The following is a 27,410-nucleotide window of genomic DNA, read 5'->3' on the forward strand; positions in this document are numbered from 1 at the left end:
CCGATACACATCTGAGACATGAATTACCCACTGCAGCAGCTGTAACACTGCAGCTCAGGAGGAGACCATTCCCCTTATCTTACCTCAGTGCCTTTTTTGAAAGAGCTATCTAACTAGCACCATTTCTGCTGCCATCCCACTTAGCATCCAATTTGTACCTCCTTTGCCACCTGCATCCCTTCAAGTATGTTCACAATTCCTTTTCAATAGTTGCAATTGAACCTGCTTCCAGACAGTGCATTTAAGCAGAATGGATCTATATGCAAAGTTTTAGATTGAACAGAATACTGTCTTGAGTTTAGAAGAATATGAGATGATCTCATTGAAACATCAATGGGCCTTGATGCTATTTGCCTTTTAGGCTGTCTTTTCAAGGTTTATTAGCACCGTGGTGAACATTCATTTCCACATTTTTGTGGATTGAGGTTTTGGTTGTATAGTTATTCCCTGCAGGGTCTCAACCTGAAATGTTGACAATTCCTTTGCCTCCATAGATGCTGCCTGACTCAGAGTTCATCCAGCAGTTTGTTTATGTTCCTTGAAATGTTCTTTTTGATGTAAATTGTTGGCAAAGAGTTGAATTTTTTTGTGTAGCTGGTAATCTGCCCAATGCAGACATTAGATATTAAATGTGGAGTAAATTTCATTTTTCCATGACTCATATCATATGCTTGACAAAAAAAACTAATGCAAAGGAGTAATTACTCCTAAAGATGACTGAGTCTACCTGAAAGTTGAGCTGCTCCTTCAGGGCAGGATCAATGTAATAAATGAATGTAAACCTGTTACAAGCCTTCAGATATATGACCAAAATAACTTTTTAAAAATTGTAACCAGGTTTACCTGCACTTCTATACATTTTTGATTTGAAATGGTAGTATTTTTGTGAATATCTCTGAATATAAATTGATGCATTTTGTTCTTGTATACCCTCATCTCCCTCCTTCCAGACTCTTCAGCAAGAACATGCTGTTGTGCTCCTGTAGGTCATATTTGATAGGAGATATCTTTCTGTACTTTGTGGCTCCTTGCAACAAGAACTGATGACTGTTGCAGTAACATTTCTGTACGCGTTTTGCTTCACTTCCTAATAATATCATTGTTAGTCTCTTTCGAGGATGGGACAGAAAAATTGCTACAATAACCTAGCAAGGCTGTTGCAACTTTTAATGCTGCAGATACTTTTAAACACTGAGCATTGGAGAATCAGAAACTTCAAGACTAGCTACCTGGTTCGTTTGATTATTTTTAAAAAATTTTTTTTTTTATTTACAGCGTGGTAACAGGCCCTTCCGGCCCAATGAGTCCGCGCTGCCCATTTTAAGCCCATATTAACCTACCCGTACGTCTTTGGAATGTGGGAGGAAACCGGAGCACCTGGAGGAAACCCACACAGACACGGGAGAACGTACAAACTCCTTACAGACAGTGACAGGAATCAAACCCCGATCACTGGTGCTGTAATAGCGTCGCGCTAACCGCTACGCTACAGTGCCGCCTTTTTTCTTTGGAATTACTGTGGTCTTCGGGTGTGCTTTACCGTGTTTTTTGGGTAATATTGACTCAGTGCTTCACGTTGCAGAGCCACTCTGGCATGGGGAAGTTCTTACAGCCAAGGTAGAAAAACTCTGGAATCTTTGCTCAGGAACAAAAGATGAGGGATGTCAGTGCTGTATAAAGTCAAACAGAAAAGATTAATGCTGAATTCTGCTTTGCAACCACAGGATGTAGATGCAAACTGACAAATGACAAATTTACAACTGATGCCAGGAACCTCTGTGTCCTCAACATATTGAATAGCAGTCTGAATAGGGCAGTGGAAGCAAAAAATCAGAAACAATTTAATAGACAATCAAATGCTATATTTGATGAATTAGGTAAATAGTTTCCATCTCTGCCTTGTAATCCATTGTGAGTTGAATTTGTGGTGTATTTTTTTTAGGGAAAAAGGATATTTTCCTGTGCATGGAATGCCTGAGCATATTTCACAATTATAATTGCTACAATAATCTTCAAGATGTTTGTCTTGCATGTTTCTTAACATTTGTTTTTAGGCATACAATTTTAGCACTCCAGTATTGTGGTTATGGTAGTCAGTGCGTATTTAATCAAATTGCCACTAGCTTGTGAATGCAAATGTTACTTAAGTCAAAATAATTCAAAATTCTGTCTCTTGAACAGATATCAAATTGTTGTTGAAATAATTCAAGCAACTACAATCAGCAGTTTACCACAGATGAAGAAACCAAAAGGTAAGTATTCCGTAGAGTTCCTTCTTGATGCTCCTTATGACTGGAATTCTTTCATTGTAGGTGTAGCCTCACTTTGTAAGCATCAGTTTTACCTTGCTCATTAATTTTCTTGTTTGTATCTGAGTTTGCTCATTTTTTTGTTTAAACAACATGAACAGAGATAATGTCAATGTGATAATTGTTTGTGCTCTTTTCACCTCTCCACTCTCAATTTACTCCCTTTAACATTTCCATCCTTAATATATTGGACTGATACTTGGCATTGGTGGGCAATGATAATACTGTAATAGATTGTCCCAAAGTACTGTAATAGATTGTCCCAAAGCTGCCTTGTTCCCATGTGCTAATGGGTAGTTCTTTTGTGGTATCTCATCACTTGTAAGGCAAAGTGAATCTTTGGCGAGGAATCTAGCAAGAGTAGTCAGCTAGTGGTTTGGACAGTTATAGCTGACCCATTGTTTGTCACTTTTGTCACTTTTGAATACTTTCTTGGAGATAATTACGGCTAATTGCTTTGGCATACTGCCACATCAACTTGCAGATATCATGTGATGTGATGCATCATAACTCTTTCATGTTGCAGACTTTGTCTGAGATGAATTTCTTATGAAAATCATGAATTTGCGGATGCTGGAAATCTGAAATGAAGAAAAAACAGAATATGCTGGGAGCACTGAGCAAGGCAGGAACCATCTGGGGAAAGCAAAATGGACTTAAAGTTTCAGACCAAAGACTGTTCATCAGAATTGGAAAAGAGAAAGCAAGTCAGTTTTAAGTTGCAGAGAAAGTGGGGGAGGGATAGAAAAGCAAAGGGAAAATCTCTGCTAGGGTGAGGCCATAGTTGCAGTGGAGATAAGTTGTAGGAGGCATCCAAAAGTCTGGGCTATTGGGGCAGTTAGAGAGAAGCTTTGAGATGAGGGCAATCAGAGAGTGCGAATATAAACAAAGGAGCATATAAAGATGTGAAATGCAATTAGGTAATCCATTTAGGTGACTGTTTTGTGGAACATCTGCATTCAGTCTACAGGTGTAACTCAGACCTCCATGTTGCCTGCTACTTTCTCCATCCCACTCCCATTTGACCTATATGTCTGTGGCCTCCTGCACCATTATTACTATGGCCAGCATAAGCTTAATGAACAGCACCTCATCTTCCATCTGTACATGTTGCAGACTTCCAAAGTTGGCACTGAATTCTGCAACTTTGGGTAACACACTTTCTCTACTTTTATCAGAACTGGCCATTTCTGCTGTAAGTTTCTCTTCCATTAGCACAGTCTAAACTGTAGGACATGTCATAGAGCCCAGTGTACACACCTTTTCACATTCCTTTCTTTGTACTTTCACTCTCTAATTGCCCATGTTTCATAGGTTTTATTAATTTACCCTCTCTAATTACCTCATTAACCCATCAACCAGATAATCTCTACACCCTATCCCCACAGCAACCCTGGTTGCACCCTATTCCCTTTGTTTTATCCATCTATTCCCACCTTCTCTGCAACTTAAAATTAACTTTTCTTTCTTTCCCTTTTCTATTTTGTCAATGGAAATAAATTGAGAGGAGGATTTTCTGTTTTAACCCTTTTTCTTTCCACAGATGCTACCTGACCTGCTGAGTGTTTCCAATATTTCTAGTTTCTTTTTTGCATTTCTTACTGAACTGTGGACTGTGCTAAATTCTGACAGCAGGAAACTAAAATTGATAATGGTTGCTGCTGTTTGTAATTGATAGGATATAGAACAGTACAACACAGTACGGGCCCTTTGGCCCACAATGTTGTGCCGACCTATATAAACTTATCCCCATTCAATCTATCCCCCTCTCTACTTCACCTCCCAAAGCCCTCTCTTTTTCTTTCATCCATGTGCCTACTAAGAGTCTCATAAATGACCCTATCGTATCGGCCCCTACCACCAACCCCGGCAGTGCATTCCAGGCACCCACCACTCTTTGTATGTTTTAAAAAAAAAACTAACTCTGATATCTCCCCTGAACTTTCCTCCACACACCTTAAACGGATGACCTCTATTATTGGCCACTGCCACCCTGGGAGAAAGATGCTGCTGTCCACTCTGTCAATGCCTCTGATAATCTTATATACTTCTATCAAGTCGCCTCTCATCCTCCGTTGCTCCAAAGAGAAAAGCCCTAACTCACTCAACCTCTCCTCATAAGATATGTTCTCCAGTCCAGGAAGCATCCTGGTAAATCTCCTCTGTACCCTCCAAAGCTTCCACATCCTTCCCATAATGTGGCAACCAGAACTGAACAAAATATCCCAAGTGTGGTCTAACCAGAGTCTTGTAGAGCTGCAACAGTACCTCTCGGCTCTTGAACTCAATCCCCCAGCTAGTGAAGGCCAGCACACCATACGCTTTCTTAACCACCCTATCAACTTGCGCGGCAGATTTGAAGAATCTAGGTACTTGGACCCCAATATCTCTGTTCCTTTACACTGTTAAGCATCCTGCCATTAACTTTGTACTCTGCCTTCAAGTTTGATCTTCCAGTGTGTGTTACTTCAGACTTCTCCGGATTGAACTCCATCTGCCACTTCTCCACCCAGCTCTGCATCCTGTCTATATCCCGTTGCAACCTACGACAACCTTCTTCACTACCTACTACACCACTAACCTTCGTGTCATCTGCAAACTTACCAACCCATCCTTCCACTTCTTCATCCATGTCATTTATAAAAATCGCAAAGAACAGGTGTCCCAGAACAGATCCGTGAACAATGGAACAACTTTCACCATCCTCCAATCCTCTGGTATCACTCCTGTGGCCAGGGTGGACGCAAAGATCATCATTAACGCCCCATCAATCTCTTCCCTTGCTTCCCGTAGTTACCTGGGGTTTATCCTATCCAACCCTGGGGACTTATCTATTCTAAGGCTTTTTCGTAGCTCCAAAACTGCTTCTTTCTTAACCTCAACATGCTCCAACACATTTGCCTGTATTACGCTGACCTCACATTCATCTAATTCTCTTTCCCTGGTGAATGCTGAAACAAAGTATTCATTAAGGCCTCCAGACACATTTTCCCCCCTTATCCCTGAGCAGTCCTACCCTTACCCTCGTCATCCTCTTGTTCCTCACATATGTGTAAGAATGCCTTAGGGTTTTCCTTAACCCCACTTACCAAGGCTTTCTCATGTCCCCTTCTAGCTCACCTAAGTCCCTTCTTAAGCTCCTTCCTGGCTACCTTATAACCCTCAAGAGCCCAGTCTGATTTTTTGCTTCCTAAACCTTACATATGCTTTCTTCTTCCTCTTGACTAAACCTCCCACCTCTCTTGTTAACCATGGTTCCTTCACCCTCCCATCCTTTCCTTGTCTCAATGGGACAAACCTATGCAGAACCCCATGTAAGTGGTCCCTAAACATCCTCCTCATTTTTGCGGTGCATTTACCAGCGAGCATCTGTACCCAATTTACGCTCCCAAGTTCTTGCCTAATACCATCATAATTTGCCCTCCCCCAATTAAATACTTTTCCATAATGTCTGCTCCTATCTTTGTCCATGGCTATTCTAAAGGTCAGGGAGTTGTGGTCACTATCCCTGAAATGCTCCCCCACTGAGAGGTCTGTCACCTGACCAGGTTTATTGTCCAGTGCTAAATCCAGCATGGCCTCTCCTCTAGTTGGCCTGTCCACACACTGTGTCAGGAAACCTTGCTGTACATGCCCAACAAATTTTGCCCCATCTAAATCTTTTGCACTAAGGAGGTGCCAATCAATATTTTTGCACCTTTCCTGCTTATCTACTCCTCAGTGTCCCGGTGGCTATTTGGGGGCCTATAGAATACTCCTAATAGAGTGATTGCTCCCTTCCTGTTTCTGACTTCCACCCACAAAGACTCAATAGACGATCCCTCTATGATGTCCTCCCTTCCTACAGCTGTGATGCTTTCCCTGATTAGCAATGCCATCCTCCCCCTTCCCCTCCACTTCTACCACCCTCCTATCCCTTCTGAAACATCTGAACCCCAGAACCTCAAGCAGCCACTCCTGCCCTTGCGACAGCCAAGTCTCTGTAATGGGCACAACATTGTAATTCCATGTACTGATCCATACTTGAAGTTCATCACCCTTATTCTTAAGACTTCTCACATTAAAGTAAACACATTTCAATCCATCTAACTGACTGCATTTATGCCCTATCCCCTGCCTATCCTTCCTCACATTCTCTCTACACGTTGCATCTACTTCTACACCAACTGATCCATCATCTAATCTAACGTTCCAGTTCCCATCCCCCTGCCAACCTAGTTTAAACCCTCCCCAACAGCTGTAGCAAACCTGCCCACAAGGACATTGTTCCCTCTTGAGTTCAGGTGTAACCTGTCCCTTTTGTACAGGTCATACCTACTCCAGAAGAGATCCCAATGATCCACAAATTGATAGCCATTGTTAGAGTTGATGACTAGGTTAGTTCAGACTTTGTAACTTATGGCTCGAAACATTTGCATTTGAAGCTTTTCCTGCTATTTCAAGTTTAAAGCATGGTTATTTCTCACTAACAGTTGTTAGTATCAGGAGGTGGTAAGGCATTTATGAAGAGCACTTTTATCTGTAGTGTGGTTACCTTCCTCTGCTAGCAATTAGATTATTTTAAAGAGCATTTGTATTTAATGCTGTGGATACAGATCAACAGATGGATTGCATCTTGAACTACATTATTGCCCAATAAAACAAGTATGTGAATCACTACTTGAAAAGTAAGAGCTAGAGTGACCATTTTAGCTCTACAAGCCACCTTCACCTTTCAGTAAAGTAATGGTTCATCTTCTACCTCACTTTCTTTGTATGCAAGATTTCATTGGAAGCACAGTCAGGTTATTTTGATATATGGCTTGATTTATGCCCTGAAACCAAATGAATCAGACCTGTGATAAATAGAAAAAAAAATGTATTTTCCAGATCATTTCCTCACATATAGTCATGCCTAGCACTGTATTTCTCATTTGTCAATGTGGTTTGCTGATACTGTGATGTCCAAGGATGTTGTAAATTTATCCAGCAAATATTTGTAATAAGACTGTCTGTAGGTTTAATCTTTTGTCTCTCTTCATTTACCTAAAATCGATCAGAGTTCTGATAGGAAATTCACCCTCGGGGGATACAGTGGTTCTGGATTAGCATATTCCCATTCCCAATACCTATACAAAAGCCTGTATGTTTGGGAGTAAGGATAGATTTAGTTTCAATTGTTAATTCTCTGTGACAATAGATTTCTGCTTACTGTCAACATAGAAAGAGAAAATAGGGGCAGGAGGATGGCATTTGGCCCTTTGAGCCTGCTCTGTTATTCAGTACAATCATAGTTGCCCCAATAGCACATTCATACTCTCTCTCCATCCTCCTTGAAGTCTCAAAATCTACTTCTAAATATATTCTGCTGCTTGGCCTTCACTACCTTCTGTGGTATTGAATTTCACAGGTTCACTGCCCTCCTGAGGGAAGAGTCAGTGCCTTGTATCCTAAAACTGTGACCCCTACCCATCTCCATACCCTCCAGCCAGGGGAAACTTGCCCTCCACCCCACACCCCCTCCCAATCTAATCAATGTAACACATTAGAATTTTGTATGTTTCAATGCATTCTTCTAAACTTTGAAAACATTCAGTTGACTCGATCTTTCCTCACATAATCTCTCTGACATTCCAGTAGTAAGTATGGTGAGTCTTTGCTGCCCTCCCTCTATAGCAGGTATATCCTTTCTTGGGTAAGGATACCAAAGCTGCACACTATAATTCCAGGTGTGGTCTCACCCAGGTCCTGTATAATCATAGTAAAACAGACTTGGTCCTGTATGCAAGACCTCTTGCAATAAAGCAATATGCAAGATGCTGGAGGAACTTAGCAGATCAGGCAGGATCAATGGAGGGAAATGGACAGTTGACATTTTGGGTTGAAACCCTTCAACTGGACTCTTGTTCATTTCCCTCCATAGATGCTGCCTGACCTGCTGAGTTCCTCCAGCATCTTGTGTGTTGCTGCAGATTTCAGCATCTGCAGTGTCTCATGTCTCCCTCTTGTAATGAAGACCAATGTACCATGCTGTATCTGCATGCTTAAGTTCAGTAACTGGTATGCAAGGGCATCCAGGTCCCTTTGTACCTCAGCATGTCACAATCTATCTCCATTTAGATAATACTGTCTTTCTGTTTTCCCTACCAGTGAATAACTTAACATTTATTCATGTATTCACCCAATTACTCAATTTATCCAAATAGCCTTGAAGCCTCTTTGCATCTTCTCCACAACTCACAAACCCAGAATCACGCTTTAATAACTGTCACTTGGAATGAGTTGTCAGACTGTGAGGTGAATATCAATATCCTTCAAAAGAGCTGCTTTTTTTTTTGCAGACTTTGTTTACCTCAAGGAAAGGGTATCTGAGGTTGTTTGTGATGTGGTGGCCCTTGTAAGAGAACTGGTTGAGTATCAGACCGAGGAGAACATTTTCTGTTTGTAGGGCATGTTACTGGGTATCTGAGATCAGAAAAAATCCTGAAGGATTTGCTCAGTTGCCGGTGATAGAGTAGAATTTTCGTACTGTTTCCTTAAACTGGCACTTTTTCCCTTTTATATTTAGTCTTTCCCAGTAGATTGCAGGACTGGGTAGGGCAGTCTATTGGATGATGCAGTATTTTCCAGTTCTTTTCATGTTGGTATTGGTTTATTATTATCACTTGTACCGAGGTACAGTGAAAAGCTTGTCTTACAAACTGATCGTACAGGTCAATTCATTACACAGTGCAGTTACATTGAGTCAGTACAGAGTGCATTGATGTAGTACAGGTAAAAACAATAACAGTACAGAGTAAAGTGTCACAGCTACAGAGAAAGTGCAGTGCAATAAGGTGCAAGGTCACAACAAGGTAGATCGTGAGGTCACAGTTCATCTCATTGTATAAGGGAACTGTTCAATAGTCTTATCACAGTGGGGTAGAAGCTGTCCTTAAGTCTGGTGGTACGTGCCCTCAGGCTCCTGTATCTTCTGCCCAACGGAAGAGGAGAGAAGAGAGAACGTCCCGGGTGGGTGGGATCTTTGATTATGCTGGCTGCTTCACCAAGACAGCGAGAGGTAAAGACAGAGTCCAAGGAGGGGAGGCTGGTGTCCGTAATGCACTGGGCTGTGTCCACAACTCTCTGCAGCTTCTTGCAGTCCTGGGCAGAGCAGTTGCCATACTAAGCCATGATCCATCCAGATAGGATGCTTTCTATGGTGCATCTGTAAAAGTTGGTGAGAGTCACGTATAAGCATATGAGAAATATTGCACAACTGAAGGCATGGAGGATTTCATTTCTTCAGGAATGGATCAGACGAAATGAAATTTAGTGATACAAGAACAAATAAATCATTTTGATTGGATTGCTTCAGTCACTTTAATACAACATAGTGAGTTGTATCAAATTTCCTCCAACCCTATAACCACCCAGAGTATTTGAACTATACTAATATTGGTCTCTTGCTCCTCCTCCTTTGCATTATGACTCAGTGATATCAAATTCCTCCTTTATTTAGTCCTTTAGGATCCTATGCTGTTAATTATTTTCTACTTGCACTGATATATCACTGATTAAACAATAAAAGTTTTTGATTAATCTCTTTGCACCAGTAAACAAGATTGGAGCCGAGTTTTGCCATCTGTCTTGTATCTTAGATGTTTGTCACTTCAACTAGTGTCCCTTTTCCTCTTCTTCCCCCTCCCCACCCCACCCCACCCCACCCCAAATTGTAAATATTCACAAGATCACAAGACAGAGGAGCAGAAGTAGACTATTCGGCCCATCGAATCTTCTCCATGAGCTAAACTAAAAACTATTCCTGTCTAGCCCCAAATTCTGGCCTTATCCCCATATCCCTTGATACCATGACTAATTAGATACCTATCTATCTCCTCCTTAAACGCCCCCAATTGATATTGATCAATCGATACGATGGGCAAAAAGCTACCAGATGGAATTTAGTTTTGAAAAAGTGAGGTGATATATTTTGGGAGGACTGATGATTGGGTTACACGCAATGAATGGAAGGATCCTAGGAAGTACTGAGGAATAGTACTAGGTGTACATGTCCAAGGATTACTGAAGGCAGCAGATGGATAAGATAGTTAAGAAGGGATACTTGCCTTCATTAGCCAGTGCACAGAATACAAGAGAAAGAGGGTTATGGCACAATGATACATACCATTAGTTCAGCCACAGCTGGAGTCTTGGGTGCAGTTCTGGTTGCCTCATTGTAGGAAGGATGTGATTGTACTGGAAGGTGTGCAGTGGAGATTCACTGGGATATTGCCTGGGGTGAACCACTTCAGCAATGAGGAGAGACTGGATAGGCCTGGGTTGCTTTGTTTGAACATAGAACATAGAAAAACTACAGCAAAATTCAGGCCCTTCGGCCCACAAAGCTGTGCTGAACATGTCCCTAACCTAGAAATTACTAGGCTTACCCATAGCCCTCTATTTTACTCAGCTCCATGCACCTATCTAACAGTCTCTTGAAAGACCCTATCGTATCCGCCTCCGGCAGCCCATTTCACACACTCACCACTCTGAGTAAAAAAAACTTATCCCTGACATCTCCTCTATATCTACTCCCCAGCACCTTAAACCTATGTCCTCTTGTGGCCACCAATTCAGCCCTGGGGAAAAGCCTCTGACTATCTACCCTATCAATGCCTCTCATCATCTTATATACCTCTATCAGGTCCCCCCTCATCCTCCGTCGCTCCAAGGAGAAAAGGCCGAGTTCCCTCAAGCTGCTTTCATAAGGCATGCTCCGTATTCCAGGCAGCATCCTTGTAAATCTCCTCTGCACCCTCTCTATGGCTTCCACATCTTTCCTGTAGTGAGGTGACCAGAACTGAGCACAATACTCCAAGTGGGGTCTGACCAGGGACCTATATAGCTGCAACAATACCTCTTGACTCCTAAATTCAATTCCCCGATTGATGAAGGACAATACACCATATGCCTTCTTAACCACAGAGTCAACCTGTGCAGCCGCTTTGAGAGTCCTATGGACTCAGACCCCAAGATCCCTCTGATCCTCCACACTGCCAAGAGTCCTACCATTAATACTATATTCTGCCAACATATTTGACCTACCAAAATGAACCACTTCACACTTATCTGGGTTGAACTGCATCTGCCACTTCTCAGCCCAACTCTGCATCCTATCTATGTCCCTCTGTAACTTCTGACAGCCCTCCAAACTATCCACAACACCCCCAATCTTCGTGTGATCCGCAAAGTGGAAAAGGCTGAAGGGGAACCTGATTGAAGTATATAAAGGCTAAGGTGCGTGGAAAGGGTAGATAGTGAGAAACTTGTCCCCTTAGCAGAAGTGTCTAAGGTGAGAGGGCTAAGAAAAGTGGTAGGAGATTTAAACGGGACTTGAGTAAGAACTTCTTCACCCAGAGAGTTGTTGTACTCTAGAACACACTGCCTGAGGGCTTGGCGAAAGTACGCACTCTTGCAAGATTTAAGAAGTATTTGGATGAGCACTTGAAGGGCCATGGCATTGAAGGCCACAGGCCGAGTGCTGAAAACTGGGATCAGTATAGATAGTTAATGGCCAGCCTGGACACAGTGGGCCAAAGGTCCTGTTTCTGTATTGTGACTTCAGGAGGTGTAAATGTACCTGACGTCTGGCACACAGCAGTCAAGACTTTCACCACAGCTGAAGTCTGACATTCAAGACCAAACTACTGTGTTCCGATTCTTATAAATCTCAGCAAAGCTGAACTAATACAGGTGGTGTCACAGCATGGGAAAAGATCACAGTTACACTGTGTGGCTGGTGTATTTTAAGTGGGAAATAAAACTGTAGTTTTCACTAAAGGTCATTTAACTCAGATCTTGTGTCTGGGCTGCCTGTTGTCCTCCAACTCTCACCATACAGAGGTCCCAGGACTCTTTCATAACCTCAACCTTGACCTGTTGATTCCCATGCTCACTCTTCCAATTATCCTCCTGCTTATCCCTATTTTCTAATTCATCCTTGACCAACAGGAGTGTCTCTCCCTTCCTCCCTCCCTCCCTCCTAGCCAATGCAATCCTTGGACATTTCGCTAATTTTCATCCATTCAGTGAAAATACATTTAAGATGTGTCTTGGGTGAAAATCTTAAATTTTGGAAGGGTGTGTATTTCAAGTTTAAAAAAGAGGCATATAGCTTCTGGACAAAAAATGTAATCTTGATTGAGTGGGCATATTATAAAGAAATAGGAAAGTAATTGTATTGATTAAAATTATAATTGGGTTTGAAAATGATGAAGCAAGCAAAAATTGTAATGGGCAATCACAACTGAACAAGTTAGGAGATGGTATCTTTTTTGTTTCATATGTTATTCTATGCACTGTCATTTAAATGTTTTTAAAACCTGACTGGATAGAATAAATCAAGCTTTTTAATCATGCTTTTCATTATAACTAAGAAAGTGATTGGTTATTGAATTTGAGATTGAGAAAGGCAAGCAAAAATGGGAAAACATCGAGCTCTTCTATAATGGTTTCCATCAGCTCTCTTGCTGTTTGTTTGTGGTGGCTTTCTGGAGTATGTTATTTACAGCTTTTATTTAGCTGAATTATTTGTGCTGTGATTGCAGACTTGTATAATATGGGAATTCTATTCCTCTGCTGTCTTGCCTTGAAAAATCCAGCAATGTTATAAATAGGAGTGCACAAATAGCTTAGTGGGATTGAACATTAGTGCTGTAAATAGATGCAAATATCATTAAATCATTGCCATGGTAGCATTATTCTGCTAATATAGAGGTGGCTCTAGATTATTACAGATTTGTATATATTGGGCAAGTAAAACGAGCCAATTCAATTCATTACATTTAGAAGTGTTCTACTATCGTGATCTCATTACACAGGGCAAGCTAAGTTCTGAAATGTTCATTAAAACACTCCTGTGCTTATCATTAAAACACTCCTGTGCTTATTTCATTATGTACATGGGTTTCCATTTAATCTACCTACCTGTTTCATGCTTATGAGGCATTTTCAGCAGAAGCATGACACATTCTTCATATTTGCTATTCTGGCAGTGAAGAACTATCCTGGGATTTGACACTCAGATTGTGTTATGAAAGATTTCATTTCTCTGCTGGGAGCTGCAGACGAGCCTCCCAACAAGGTTCTGCACTTTCAGCTAAAGCCGGTATTTTGATGATAAAGGGTTGGCATGAACCTACTTTCCTAGCAAAAGCTGGCCAGGCAGTTCCTCCAGCTTTTTCTGTGTTATTCCAGATTCCAGCATCTGCAGTCTTTGCATCTCCAGGCAGCTAAAATTGCCCATGAAATGTAACCACAAAAGTCTGTACCCTCTCACAGGTCAAAATGTTTAACCCATATGCATGGTGCGGCTTCATTGTTAGCACTTGTGAAGGTCTTGGATTCAAATCTCATACTCCAACGAGCACCTAACTTCATTCTAAGGGAGCGACATTAATCCTGCCCTCCTAGCAAATGTTGGACGGGTAGTTAAAATTAAACATGCAACATAGCTACAGTGGTTCTATTCCCTCCCATTGCAACAGAGGCAAAGTAAGATATTCAGTCTTTCAAATCAGACATTAAACGGGAGCCTTGCATGCCCTCTGAGGTGGACAGAGAATCAATTTTGAAGAAGAGCAGAGGGTTTTCCCTGGTGTTACTTTAATTATTTATTCCTCATCCAACGTTACAAAAATAAATATCTCTGCTCTTTGCAGCACCTTGCTCTACCAAATTGACTGCCCTATTTCCTACAACACAAATGACTATGCTTCAGAAGTAGTTAATTGGCTGAAGGCATTTTGAAATGTCCTGAGATGGTAAAAGATGCAAGACTTGTTTTCTCTTTGCTCATTTAAGCTGGCGGGATGGATGCCTGCTGAGAATCAATCGGACCTTATGGCCTCTGTCCATTAATAAATCCACATTTACCGATCTATCTGAAGCTGTATCCTTTCCAAACATTGTAGTTTTCCTCAGGCCAAAAACTGACTTAATTCTCCACTCAATTCTATCACATTCTACATTACACTTTTCCCAGCTTCTCACTTCTTTTATTGTAGGATCAGGATGAGGAATTAATTTTGCTCCAACACTATAAAGCCCCGTGTGTCCAAATCATTTCATATTCTTTCAGTTCTTGAAACCTAACTTTTCACCTTTCTACTCTTGCTTGGGCCCAAATAATGAAGTCATTTAGGATGTTTTTGTTGAAGTTCCAAGTCCCGTGGCTGATGCACCATTACATCAGCTCCTGGTGACTGGCATCATCCTTCATTAATGGAGTAAGTCATTTTATATCAGCTTCTCCTCGGTGTAGCACATTTGTCTTTTAACTTGCAATGAACAAATTGGAGTATATGTGACAGCTTGCTTACTGATGCAACATTTTATATGTCATGCACTACAACTCAAAGTATGCTAAATTGGTTGAAAATTGTACACTTGGATATCTCCATTTACTGAATTATTCCTTACTCTAATGCGGTGATTCTTCTTAAATGTAGCCTGGACAGCTGATGTAAGTGGGCACTGTTAAAGTATGCTATTTTTGAGACAATTTTAGATCATTCTGAATGAACCAATTTGAAGTGCCAAGCAAGTATTCTGAAAGCAGACTAATTATATACTTTTTCCGGGGTAATGGAGTATATGATATTTATATTGAATCACTTCGTAATTGCATTGAATTTTGCATCAGAAAAACAAGCCATTCGGCCCAACATTGGGTCCATATCGGTGTTCATTGTCCTTTCCATTTTAAATCTGCCACTTCATGTATTTCATGTACACTTCTTAATTCTCCACAAATGCAAAAATGATAATTGCCCCAGCTACTCCATGTAGTAGGATGCTGTGAGAAGTTTCTTCTGAGCCTCCTTCCATCTAATATGGGCTCTTCAATATTAATGTACTAGTTTTGAACTCTCTGGGAAGGGCCTGTTTTGTGCTGTATGGTTCTATGGTACATCTATTTGGTTAAAATATTAATTTAAAAATCTCTAAGGGTAACCTCTCAATGTCTTCCCTACAGAAAGCAGCTCCATTCTTTAAATATTTCTTGATATAAGTACCCTCTTTTTATTTCTAGTATCATCCTTGTAAACCTTAGTTAGCACTTTTTTTCAGCACACCATTGTTTATGTAGTATATGGGGATTACAACAATGCATTTTAACCTAACCAAGGTTGTAAATAATTGTACCAGTGGAGGGCATTTTAATTGTCCAGAGTTGCCTCATTATCAGTCGACGAAAAACTTGCTAAGGATCAAAGTCTTGTATTGTGTTCCCAGTGTGACCTGTTGCTGAAGTGAAGAATTTGTTTTTCTCTGTTTGATTAATAAAGTAAACAATTTACTTTAAAGAAAAGGATTTATTAAAAGTCTTCTTGGTTGCATATATTAGCTAAAATTACTGGTGATTATGGTTGTTTTGACAGTAATTCATTGTGATTATCATTAGATCTGTTAGTTACTCCAATTTAGCAAATAAGGATAGAGATGTAGAAACAGAAAATAGGACCTGGAGTAGGCCATTCCACCATTCAGTATGATCATGGCTGATCATCCAAATACAGTGCACTGTTTCTGCTTTCTCTATGTATCTCATTACACACCAGCCCTTAGAACAATATATAACTCATTCTTGAATATATATGATTTGACTCAAACTGCTTTCTGAGGTAGAGAATTCTAGGGAATCATCACTCTGAGAATTTCTTTTCTGACTGCTGTATTAAATGGCTTACACCCTCTCCTTAGAAGGCGACCCTTAGTCCTGGATTCCCAAGCCGTCAGGAACATAGTCCTGCGTCTGATCTGCCTAATCCTGTTGTAATTTTTTTGCTTTTCATGAGATTTCATCACGTTCTACTAAATTCTAATGAAAACAAACCTAATTAATGGAATCTCTCTTCATATGTCTATCCTGCTATCCTAGGAATTAATCTGCTGAATTATTACTTCATACCCTCTGTAGTAAGAATATCCTGTCTCGGATAAGGAGTCCAAAGCTGCACACAATACTCAAGATATAGTTTTATCAAGGCCCTAAATAATTGTAGTAAGACACTCTGCTCTTGTACCCAAATCCTTTCACCATGGAGTCCAACATACCATTTGCCATCTTAATTGCCTATTACACCTGTATGCTAACTTTCATTGACTAGTACACAAGGATACCTATGTCTCATGATACCTCCCCATTTTCTAATCCAATAATTTATCTTGCCTATCCATAATACAGATCTTATGGGGATTCCACTCGATGTTTAGGTTTGCAAGAATGAGATAGACGCAGATTGCTGTCTGAGCAATAAGAAGACTTCCATCCTTCATCAAATTGTGAATGTTTAGTTTGTGATACTTCATTCATCTGGAAAGGCAGAATATTTAGGGAGTAGATTTTATGTTGTTGCTATAAATGTATACTTTGACGAAAAGAGATGAACACTTATATTGGACTTGGTCTTCAGTTAAATTTATTTGCTTCACTTTTTCCATGCATCCAGGAGTTTAGACAGATCTGATGCAAGTAGTTTAGGCATTTGTAGATCAGAGTATAAATCTGGAAATTAGAAGTGTGAGTAGCAAGGGTAATGCACTAATCCTGGGAGACTTGAATCTCTTTAGACTGGGAAATCTAAAATTGCAGTAACTGTGCAGAAGACAAGTTCCTAGAGTGCATTCACTAGGTTTTTTGGATCGGTATATGGAAGAACTAATGAGGGAAGAAACTATTTTAAATTTAACATTATGCAATGAGATGAGGTTCATTTGTACCCTTTCCGCAGAGGAGTTTCTGGGGGAAATTTGCCATAATGTTCAGTTTGACAATGATTTAGTTTCCAAAACTAATGTTTGGATTTAAGGCAAGGCAAATTAGAAATGAGGGGGGTAAGTTGCCAAAGGTAGATTGCTGTTGATAATAAATGGCAAATAATCAAAGAAATAATTTACAAGGGCTTTAAGTTGACTTAAGGAACAGGAAAGATACTCTGAGGAAGTTCAGCTTGGCGGTCTTGAAATTGATCTGCAATGTCAATTGTGCTGAAAGATTGTTGTGTGACTACTGTTTTGGTTGTGGGCCTGCTGCTACCAGATTCAGGGCCTCAGGCTCAACTGATTGACCATTGCACACATTCCTTTGGTGCATGCTAAGGGCAACATGGTAGAGGATGCTGCTTGGATTGAGGTCTGGTGTCCAGAGGTCCAATTCAAGCCTGTGTGAGGGAGGCCAAGGGCTATAGAGTCACACAGCATGGAAACAGACCCTTTAGCTCACTGAGTCCGCACTGACAGTCAAGCACACTGATTCTGCACAAATCAGGTACACAAGATCTTGGAAGAGATAATGCAAGTGGGAAAACCTGGAGGGTTGGTGGTGATGGGAATTGTTGAACAGTTGTGGGTGGAGGTGGGCAAGACATGACGAGATTGCAGAAATCAAAGGGAATCTACTTGGGTCAGTTTACTGGGCTATGACCTGCTCCAGGAGGCTCCATTTAAATGTTTCTGCAATTGCACCAACACAGTTAATGTATGGTTCTTTTGAGGGTACCAATGACTGGTGCTCCTCAGAACATAGTATTCTAATTTATCCAATTTCTGTAGCTTTGTATCCTGGAGACTAACAATTCTTTGAATTTTTGCATTACAACTGGAAAATGAAACCTGCCAAACAACTATTTGTCTTACCACTACAATAAGTGAACATGGAATACCATTTAGATTTTCTGTAGTTAGCAAAGTGCTCAAAAAAATCCTTTTTGGGTAAATTGTTGGACAGAGACACTGATATAATCTTATATTATGGTATATTTTGTGTATGTATTTGCTGCTGATCATAAAAATGAACAAAGACTTAATTAGTCCTTGGTTCTATTTATGATTTTGTTTATATTTATTGTATTACTAACTCTTACCATTGCAATCAATTAACCTACAGATTTACTGCAGCTTTGTTGAGACCTTGCGCCCTATTGCACTGCACTTTCTCTGTAGCTGTGACACTTTACTCTGTACTGTTATTATATTTACCTGTACTACATCAATGCACTCCATACTAACTCAATGTAACTGCACTGTGTAATGAATTGACCTGTACGATCGGTTTGTAAGACAAGCTTTTCACTGTACCTCGGTACAAGTGACAATAATATACCAATACCAAATCACAATGGTGAATCATTTTTCTGTGGTTTTAAACAAAAGGCACACGTACATTTATGTAATGCCTTTTGCAGCTTACGGTCATCTCGAGACACTTGAGAGTCAGTGAAGTCCTTTTGAAGTACAGCCATCTTATCTATATGATGCAACAAATGGCAACATGATAAATACCAGATAATCTGTTCTTGCAATGTTGCTATAGAATTAAGGTTCTGTTAATAAAATAATAAACAACTAAAACTTCGATCATTGTTTAAAGACCTCTTCTATGATTTAAAAAAAACACAAAGAAGGTTATGTGGTATGAGTGGTACCCCTAATCCTTCAAAACTAACATAAGCATGAGCATGTGACTGCATTATTGCCATGGTAACGTACAGATGTAAAAGCAAGTCTGTGTTATACTTCTGTTGAAAGTACATTTGGAAGTGCTGGGCAAGGGTGAGTGTTCTTTATTCTTCGGTAATATTCCAAGAGTTAAAAGGCACAGGTTTGAGGTTGACCTTGAAGGGAGATGAATAAAGAAAGATTTTCATCTTTTGTCACTGTGCAATAAACCTGCACTAGACTGCATGGTTGGTGGGTTAAATGATGACTTCAAATTGCCCCTAATGTTCAGATGTGTGGTAGAATCTGGGGATAGTTGATGAGAATGTGGGGAGAATAATGAATGGGATTATTGTAGGATAAGTGTAAATGTGTAGTTGATTGTCAATGTGGACTTGGTGGGTTGAAGAGCTTGTTCCCATCCTGTATCTCTGACTATATGACTTGCATTTGGCTAATGATTTGAAGCAGGTAAAGGATGTGGAAGCTTTCGAAGTTTCAAGAAGTCTTGTTTGAAGTGATTGTGATGAGTGATATTTTTTCTTGTGGATCATCCCAGTCACCATATTTCTCCTTTTCAACGTCCAATATAGATAGCAAAGGGAAAGAGTCTGCTGCCATGAAGGCAGATCTGCTGCGCGCTCGCAATATGAAGAGGTACATCAACCAGCTCACCGTTGCCAAGAAACAGTGTGAGAAACGGTTAAAGCTCCTCGGGGGTCCAGTGTATGGTCAGCAGGAGGACGGTGCGTGTGATGAGACTGATGCACCTCCAAATCAAAAGGTAAAGAGCCAAATTGCTAACACTGCCATGAGATAGGGAGAACAGAAACAGCAATAGCAAACTAAATGCAAGGGTTGGGTCATTGAGACATTCCACTGGTTTGAGTAGTGTTCAGCTGTTGAAACTGAACTGAGCCTTGGAATTGCTGTGAAATGCGGAAGAATGGGGCTAGATCGGTCAGTTTACTGTGCTGCTGGACTTCCTGAGGAGTCCAATAGTAGGGTCCAGTCTTGCTGGTATTCTCCTATTGGAAACTCCTGCTGTGGGACCTCCATTCTGCTCATGTGCCTGGTCAAACTGGTACAGGATTCTTGACCCCATTGATTTCAATGTGGATTTTAGCACAGAGATTAGGCAAGCAAAGTTAGTTATTTTTAATTTATTTTGCATTAGTTTAATGTTTTTTAAAAATTATTTATGTGTTTATTATGTTTTTAGCTAATTGTGTTTATTACATTTTGTGGTATTTAAAAACTGTTAAACTCGCTGTCAACTTTTCCAACTGGCAAAGCCTCATCCCCAGCTTTACCCACTGGCAAAGGCTTTCAGGGTCTTTCAGCCCTCCCCAGTGCTCTGCCATTGACCTTATTCCTTTGGAGCCTTGCCAGGGGACTCCAGGATTTGGAGGAACATAAGAAACAGGAGCAGAAGTAGACTGTTTAAGCCCTCCACCCTGCTCTGCCAATCAAGATCATGGCCGATGTTCAGACTATCTCAACGTCATTCTCCAGAACCTGCCTGCTATCTCCCAATGTCCAGAAAATCTTGTTTTGAATCAAATCACTGAATGAGCCTCTACAGCCCTCTACGGTCAAGAATTCCCAAGATTCACCTCAGTTTGAGTGAAAATATTTCTTCTCATTTCGGCCATAAATGACCTACCCATTATTCTACTTTGACCCATATTCCTAGATTCTTCAGTCATTGAAACATCCTCCCCACATCTACCCTATCAAGCCCTCTAAGAATTTGTAAGTTTCATTGAGGCTGCCTCTGCTTCTTCTAACCTCTGTGTAAGTTGGGCCTCTATTTCCCCAATCTTTTCTCATGGGACGGACTTGCCACCCAGCAAGATGGGACCAAGTAAGTAGGTGTGGGCTATGGGCTGAGGGCTAAGCCAGCACGATGCTGGAATCCGACATGTATATAACAGTTCTAAATTATTTTTGTTACTCTGAAGGCTACTTACAAATTTAACATCTTTGCACACAATTTATTATGTTTTGACCTCCATTTTAAGAGTGTAAGAAGCAGGAACAGGAGTAGACCATGTGTCCCCAACCCCCGAGCCTGCTCCAACATTCAATAAGATCACAATTGATCTGATCTTGGCTTCAACTTGCCTGGATGACCCCTGTAACCCTCAACTCCCTTGGCATTGAATGTGTTCACTTTTGTTCTGTTGATGATGTTGAAAATCTTATTAATTATCCATTCATTTCATGAGTGAGGGCAAAGTTCAGCCAGCCATGTATTTGGTTATTGAATTTCTTTTGTGGTATACATAGTTTAGTGATGAGACTGCAGCATGAATGCTGTGTTGAGTACAGTTCATTATGGTACAAGACTATTGATGGCCTGTAATTTCCTGGCTGCAGCAACCCTGCAGTGCTCACCATTCACCTACGTGTTAAGTCTACAATTATCTTAAGCAAATCTTCAAGCAGCAGTTTCTTTATTGAAGTAGCTTCAACTTGGTCAGTGACGTCTTGCGCAGTATCTTCTGTACATAAATAGCATCACATTATGGGGCTAAAGGAACTTTGACTAACCCATGTCCCCAGGCTTAACTAGACGTCAAAGCTGAACTGTCTCTGGCATTCAGAAGCACTCAGCATCAAAAAAAACTTTAAAAATTGATCTCAATATGAAATTTTAAAAAATGAAAACACTTCTAAGTACTTAATACAGAAAAATGTAAGTAAACTCAAATAATACCAAACAAAATGTAAATTCCCTAAAACTTGGCTATCTGTCCTAGAATTACCTTTATTAAGATAATGGAATTGCTGAGTATTAATCAAACAGGGTCAGAGAGCAAATTCCCCAAGGAATTGTAGGATCTTGGTCCTTCGCCACTGAATCCCACGAGGAATTCAATGTTGGGGCAAAGTTGGAAAATTATTAGTGAGCATTTCTCAGGAAGTTTATGGCTTGTGCATTTGAGGCCACTTGTTTGCAAGTCTTAAGTTTCGCAATATTTCCAAGTGAAACCATGGACATTCGTCAAAGATGTCAAGATTGACTCTTGACCTCAACCTACCTTGTCGGGGCCTTGCACCTTAGTGACTACCTGCACTGCACCTTCTCTGTAACCGTAACACTATATTCTGCATTCTGTTGTTGCTTTTTCCTTGTACTAACTTGATGCACTGATGTTACGAAATGATCTGTATGGATGGCATGCAAAACAAAGTTTTTCACTGTACCTCGGTATAAGTGACAATAATAAACCATTTGCCAATATGACACATTCGTTGACTGGAGTCGGTGCAGCAAGCTCTATATTTTGCTGAACATCAAAAGATGGTACCTCAGCTGAAAAGGTGGTACCTCAGAAATGATCTCACAGAGATATACAAGACGGATAACGAAAGGAGGAAAATAATCTGGAATACAACTTCTGGGATGTAATTTAAAGTAAGACAAGGCATTACATAATCAAATGCTAAAATTTAAATTTAGGACAAATATCGTACATAAAAATCTAATTCAGCAAGGATATCACTGACTTAAGAGAGGATATTAGAACAAAGTTATTGTATAGTACAAGGAATCTTAGTATAGCTACCCGTGTAAGGTGATTTGGGCAGTGACCATTTTGGTGGAACGACCACTGCATGTTCCTTCTAAAAGGGAAGTTCTGCCTTCACATTGAGGATGCATTCCATCGTAACATCTGAGGACAAAGAAACAGTGTAAATTGATGACCCTTCATCAGGACCTTCATTGACCTGAAACATAACTCTTTTTCTCCCTGCACAGACGTTGCCCAACCCTCTGAGTAGTTCTAGCATTTTCTGTTCTTATTTCAGATTAACAACATCTGCAGTATTCTGCATTTCACGTGCGCTACTGTGTTGTGCAGCATTACCACCTTGACAGATGGTGTAGATTTAGATCAAATCCATCAGGTACAAGGGACCATAGGCTTCCAGCAATATTAGAATAGATCACCTGGCATATCTGTCACAAGAAGCAGCACGAAGAGTGAATGCCTTCTGAACAGGATAAGCAGTAAACCATAGACACAGCTATGAGATCTTGCTACTAATTGATCAAATCAAGGCTCTGAATCTAGGTGTAAATAATAGTAGACAACTATATTAAAAAAAAACTATTGGGAGAAACACCCCATCCTCCAAGTGCTACAGTCATTGTGCCATTTACATAGGAAGGCTAAGGATTTCAACTAGGGTCACAATTTCATCAAGGGGAATATGATCCATCTCTGCTGATAAAGCAGAAAATTGACCATGTGTGTTCTGTCTGCAGTAAGCAGGATAAATCCATTCTGGTCTTTTTCTCACCCCTCTAGCTTACTTTCAATCATCAGTCAAATAATGAAATGCGTCAATGACACTGCTGCAAGTGACATTTATTCAATAATCTACACACCAGTACTTAGTTTGAATTCCACTAGGACTCTGTGGCTCAAGAGATTATTTAGTCCAAATGTGGACAAAACAGGTGAAAGTAAATGGCTTTGACTTCAAGGCAGCAGTTAATCAAGCATGTCACTGAGAAGTTCCAGTGAAATTGAAGTCAAAGTTCACTGCATAGACTAAAAATTGGTTGTCAGACAGGAAACATTAGGAATAAATGTGTCTTTTCAGAGTGGCAGACAGTGACTAGTGGGGCAGTACAGGGATCAGTGCTCGGGCCCCAACTATTTGCAGTATAGATCATTGATTTGTATGAGGCAACTGAATGTAATATTTCTAAGCTTGCCATGGAACTGAGTAGGATTGTGAGTTGTGTGGAGGATGCAGAGAAGCTCTACCTTATACAAATTGTCTCAGAGGACAAATACATGGCAGATGACATAGGTAAGCGTCAAGTGATCCACTGTGGTAGAAATAACAGGAAGGCAGGGGAAGTGTTGATAATAGAAGGGATCTGGGTATTCTGATTTATTAATGGGTGAAAGCAAATATACAGGCGCAACAAACATTTAAGAAGGCAAATTATATCTTGGCCTTTATTACAAAAGGAGAAAGTCCTGCTCCATGCCTCCTTACCTAAGAAAGAATATATTTGCCAGAGAGAGAGTGCAGCAAAGCTTCACCACATTGATTCCTTGGATGTTGGAATTGTCGTATGAGGAAATATTGGGTTGGCTAGGCTTGTATTCCCTAGATTTCAGAAGAATGAAAGGAGATATCATTGAAAGTATATTTTTTATAGATCTAGACAGGCTGGATGTGGGGATATATGGAGGACGTTTCACTTGTCTGTACCTGGGGTCACAATGTCAGATTGCAGGGTAAGGCATTTAGGACTGAAATGAAGAGAAATTTCTTAACTCTAGACAACTGGTGAACTTGTGGAATTCTCTATCACAGAAGGCTGAATGTATTCAAGAAGGAGACAGATCAATTTCTAGAAACAAAGGCATCAAGCAGTATGAGGGGATGGCAGGAATATGGTCATGATGTAGCGGAATGACCATGATTGGATTGAATGGCTGAGCAGACTTGAAGGGCAGAATGACCTGTTATTTTTCAGTGAAACATCGAGAAGACAGGAAAATAATTGTAGTTATAGAGTCATAGAGCACTACAGCACAGAAACAGGCCCTTCAGCCCATCTAGTCCATGCCGGCATGGTTTTCTGCCTAGTCCCATCTACCTGCACCCAGACTACCTGCTCCATGCCTCTCCCATTCGTGTACTCATTCATAGTTGTTGGAGGAAAATGATCACAGATCCAGGGCATTTATTTAACAAAAACCTGCTTTGGTAACCTGAGGGGACAACTTTAAGATGGAAGGCAAAAGAACTGGCAATGACCTTGGACAGCCTTTTTTACTTAGTGAGTTACTATGATAGAAATGTGCTGGTGAAAGAAGATTCATTTATAGCTTTAGAAAGGAGTAAACTAATGGAGGAGCGGAAATGTACTGGGCTACAGGAATAGAGCCGGTTGTTAAGCAGCCCTATTTCACAGAGCTAGCACTAGCAGAAAGGGCAAAAAGATCTCCTTCTGTGCTGCTTGCATTAGTTTGCCAATAGTATAGATCATTGGATTTGTCAGCTGTGGTTGCACAAACTCCTGGAGGTGTCGTTACGTGATCTCTGCTACCTAACACCAGCTATAATAAGGGCACATTTTCTTAGCTGATTGGACAACCCTTGACACCTCTTTCCCTCTTCCCCCACCTCTGATATTTTTATAATAAAGCAGAAGTGTTCATGAAAATAAAAAAAATAAATTACTTTTCATTTAGTGTTCTATGATTTCTTGTTCCTTCTGTTTGCTTACTGCACTGTCCAGAAGATTAACCTTAAAATCCTGAATAAACTTGGAGGCTCAGCAGCCTCACAGTGTGTGGACTGAATCACTTTCAGTGATCTAGTGATCTGCAAATGTTAATCTGAATGTGATGTATACAGCCCAGAGGTCTTGTTATTGTCAAGAAAGTGATTTAACATGAGAATTTAAGCGTCACTACAAACAAGTGAGTTGAGTTTTTCCTGTTCCTAGGTTTTTATGTCTGAAGAATTTCATGGTGCTGACTGTGCAACTTGGTTTTGCCAGCTTTATACCATACTTAGCAGATACGTGTCTCCGAATGAAATCAATAGTTAACTGCATTCACAATAGATTTGATAACTTAACATCTGTAGTGTGAGAAACAATCACCTTTTCTGGTTTATGACCATTGATGTGATTTAGTAAATGGTCCTCAACCTAAATTGTTATCACTATTTCCCACTCCACAGTTGCTGCTTGACCTCCTGAGTGTTTCCAGCAGATCCTTGTTTATTTTTCCAGATACTCAGCATCCACAGTATATTTTTATTGTTATATTAAGGATGGATTATTGTATTCAGAAATGGGAATTAGTGTCAATGTAATTTGTTTCTTGCTGTGCCTGGGCTCATTAATGTTTTTCATATCTCTCACTTTATTTTCCCTTGGGAACCTTGCATGAAGAAAATGAGAGAAATAAAGGATTGCAGATGCTGGAATCTAGATGACAAACACTATGATGCTGGAGGAACTCAGGCCAGTCCTGAAGAAGGGTCCTGACCCGAAATGTTGACCACCTGCTTTTCTCCACGGATGCTGCCTGGTCTGCTGAGTTCCTCCAGCATCACTGTGTTTTTCATGAAGAAAACAATCATATTTCTGTTCTTTTTGTTCATGCCTTTTCTTAGTTCAGAGCTTAAATCACAAGATTTGTAAGTCCCTTTCTGCACATAAAAATATGCACAGTGGCAGCAAGCTTTAGAAAATTACTCATAACAGATTCAAGTTGTGTGCACAATTAGAAAATGCTTAAGTCATTATTGTGCTGTGTTTAGGGTATTGCGTTTGGTAATAACTGACTCTCTAAGACATAATGGAGTTCTACAGGGGGTTTAAGCCTAAAGCAGATGTGATTTCTTTACAAAATTTTTATTAAATCCATGAAAAAAAAGAGTACATGCATCAAAAAAGAGAGTAAAAATACTACTGAATACGTTGTGTTAAATCATACTTAGGATCACAATACTCTAAATTAATAATCGCATGTAATAGTTAGTTAATAAAGGAAAAATTGGAATATTTGATTATAAAAAAAAATCTACTCCCACTACCAAAAACCGAAGCTGTTTGATTTAAAAAAAAAACCAAGGAAAAACCCTTGAACCGTAACAATGTCAGTCAATGTCTGTATTTTAGTCACCAAATCAAAGGTCGTCAAATCAGATGTGATTTAAAAGAGAAATATAAACACATGATTTTCAATTTTAGCTCTTAAAACTTCATGTTTTCCATTATGGATCTATGCTAATTCTGGTTTTCTGATTTCAGTGAAAACAAAGCTACCAAAATGGTATTGTGTGTTTAGGAGGATTGCTTGATTCCCTGCTTCAGGATTCCTGATTTAAAGTAGAGTAAAACCTAAATATTAATGATGCTGGAATCAGAATTTAAAACTAAAAATATTGTATTAACAAAGCAGACTGACAAGCTGAAGTGTATTGGCCATTTGCTGATGCTTTGGAAGAGACCATTGGTGATGTCCTCTCTTCAGGTCAGGAACAGCTGGCTGCTATGCTGCTAAACTCAGCCCTGACTCCAGCTGCAGCACTGTGGCACAGTAGTTCATGCTGCTGCTTCACAGTTCCAGCATCCAGTGATCCTGACCCCTGGTATTGCCTGTATAGAGTTTGTACATTCTTCTGTGTGGGTTTCCTCTGGGTGCTCTGGTTTCCTCCCACATCCCGAAGACGTGCTGATAGGTTGAAATAAAACAGAAAATGCTGGGAACAGTCAGCAGGTCATGCAACATCTGTGGAAAGAGAAACTGGTCAAAGCCCCCTCGTCAGAACCAGAAAAAAGAGGAAACTAGTTAGTATTATGTTGCAGAGAAGGTGGGGAAGTGATGGATAGGACAGAGAATATTTGTGATAAGCTGAGGCTAGGGTTGCCACAGGGATAAGTTGCACAGATCCTCTGGTTAAATAGGTTAATCAGAGGGTCAGAGTTATAATTCTGACAAAGAAGGTCATGTTTTGCAGATAGCTGGGCTGTGTGATGTGCCCTGCAGGTCAGGATGTGTTCATGGGGAGAGGAAAAACTGAGCCAATATCACAGATGAAAGATTTGCAACAGAAATGGATGGTTCTGATACAGGTAGAGAA

The 27,410-nt window shown here is 40.3% G+C and overlaps 1 protein-coding gene across 3 annotated transcripts in view; it reads left to right on the forward strand.

Annotated features, from left to right (window-relative positions):
* Positions 1-27,410, forward strand: part of snx25 (sorting nexin 25) — a 208,500-nt gene that overhangs the window by 111,061 nt on the left and 70,029 nt on the right. For all 3 annotated transcript variants that reach the window (XM_052020395.1, XM_052020394.1, XM_052020393.1), the window contains 2 exons: positions 2,182-2,252; positions 19,364-19,554. In XM_052020395.1, coding sequence (XP_051876355.1) covers positions 2,182-2,252; positions 19,364-19,554 — 262 coding nt within the window. The remainder of the gene's footprint in view (positions 1-2,181; positions 2,253-19,363; positions 19,555-27,410) is intronic.

This window comes from Pristis pectinata, chromosome 7, assembly GCF_009764475.1.
Source record: "Pristis pectinata isolate sPriPec2 chromosome 7, sPriPec2.1.pri, whole genome shotgun sequence".
Taxonomy (NCBI): domain Eukaryota; kingdom Metazoa; phylum Chordata; class Chondrichthyes; order Rhinopristiformes; family Pristidae; genus Pristis; species Pristis pectinata.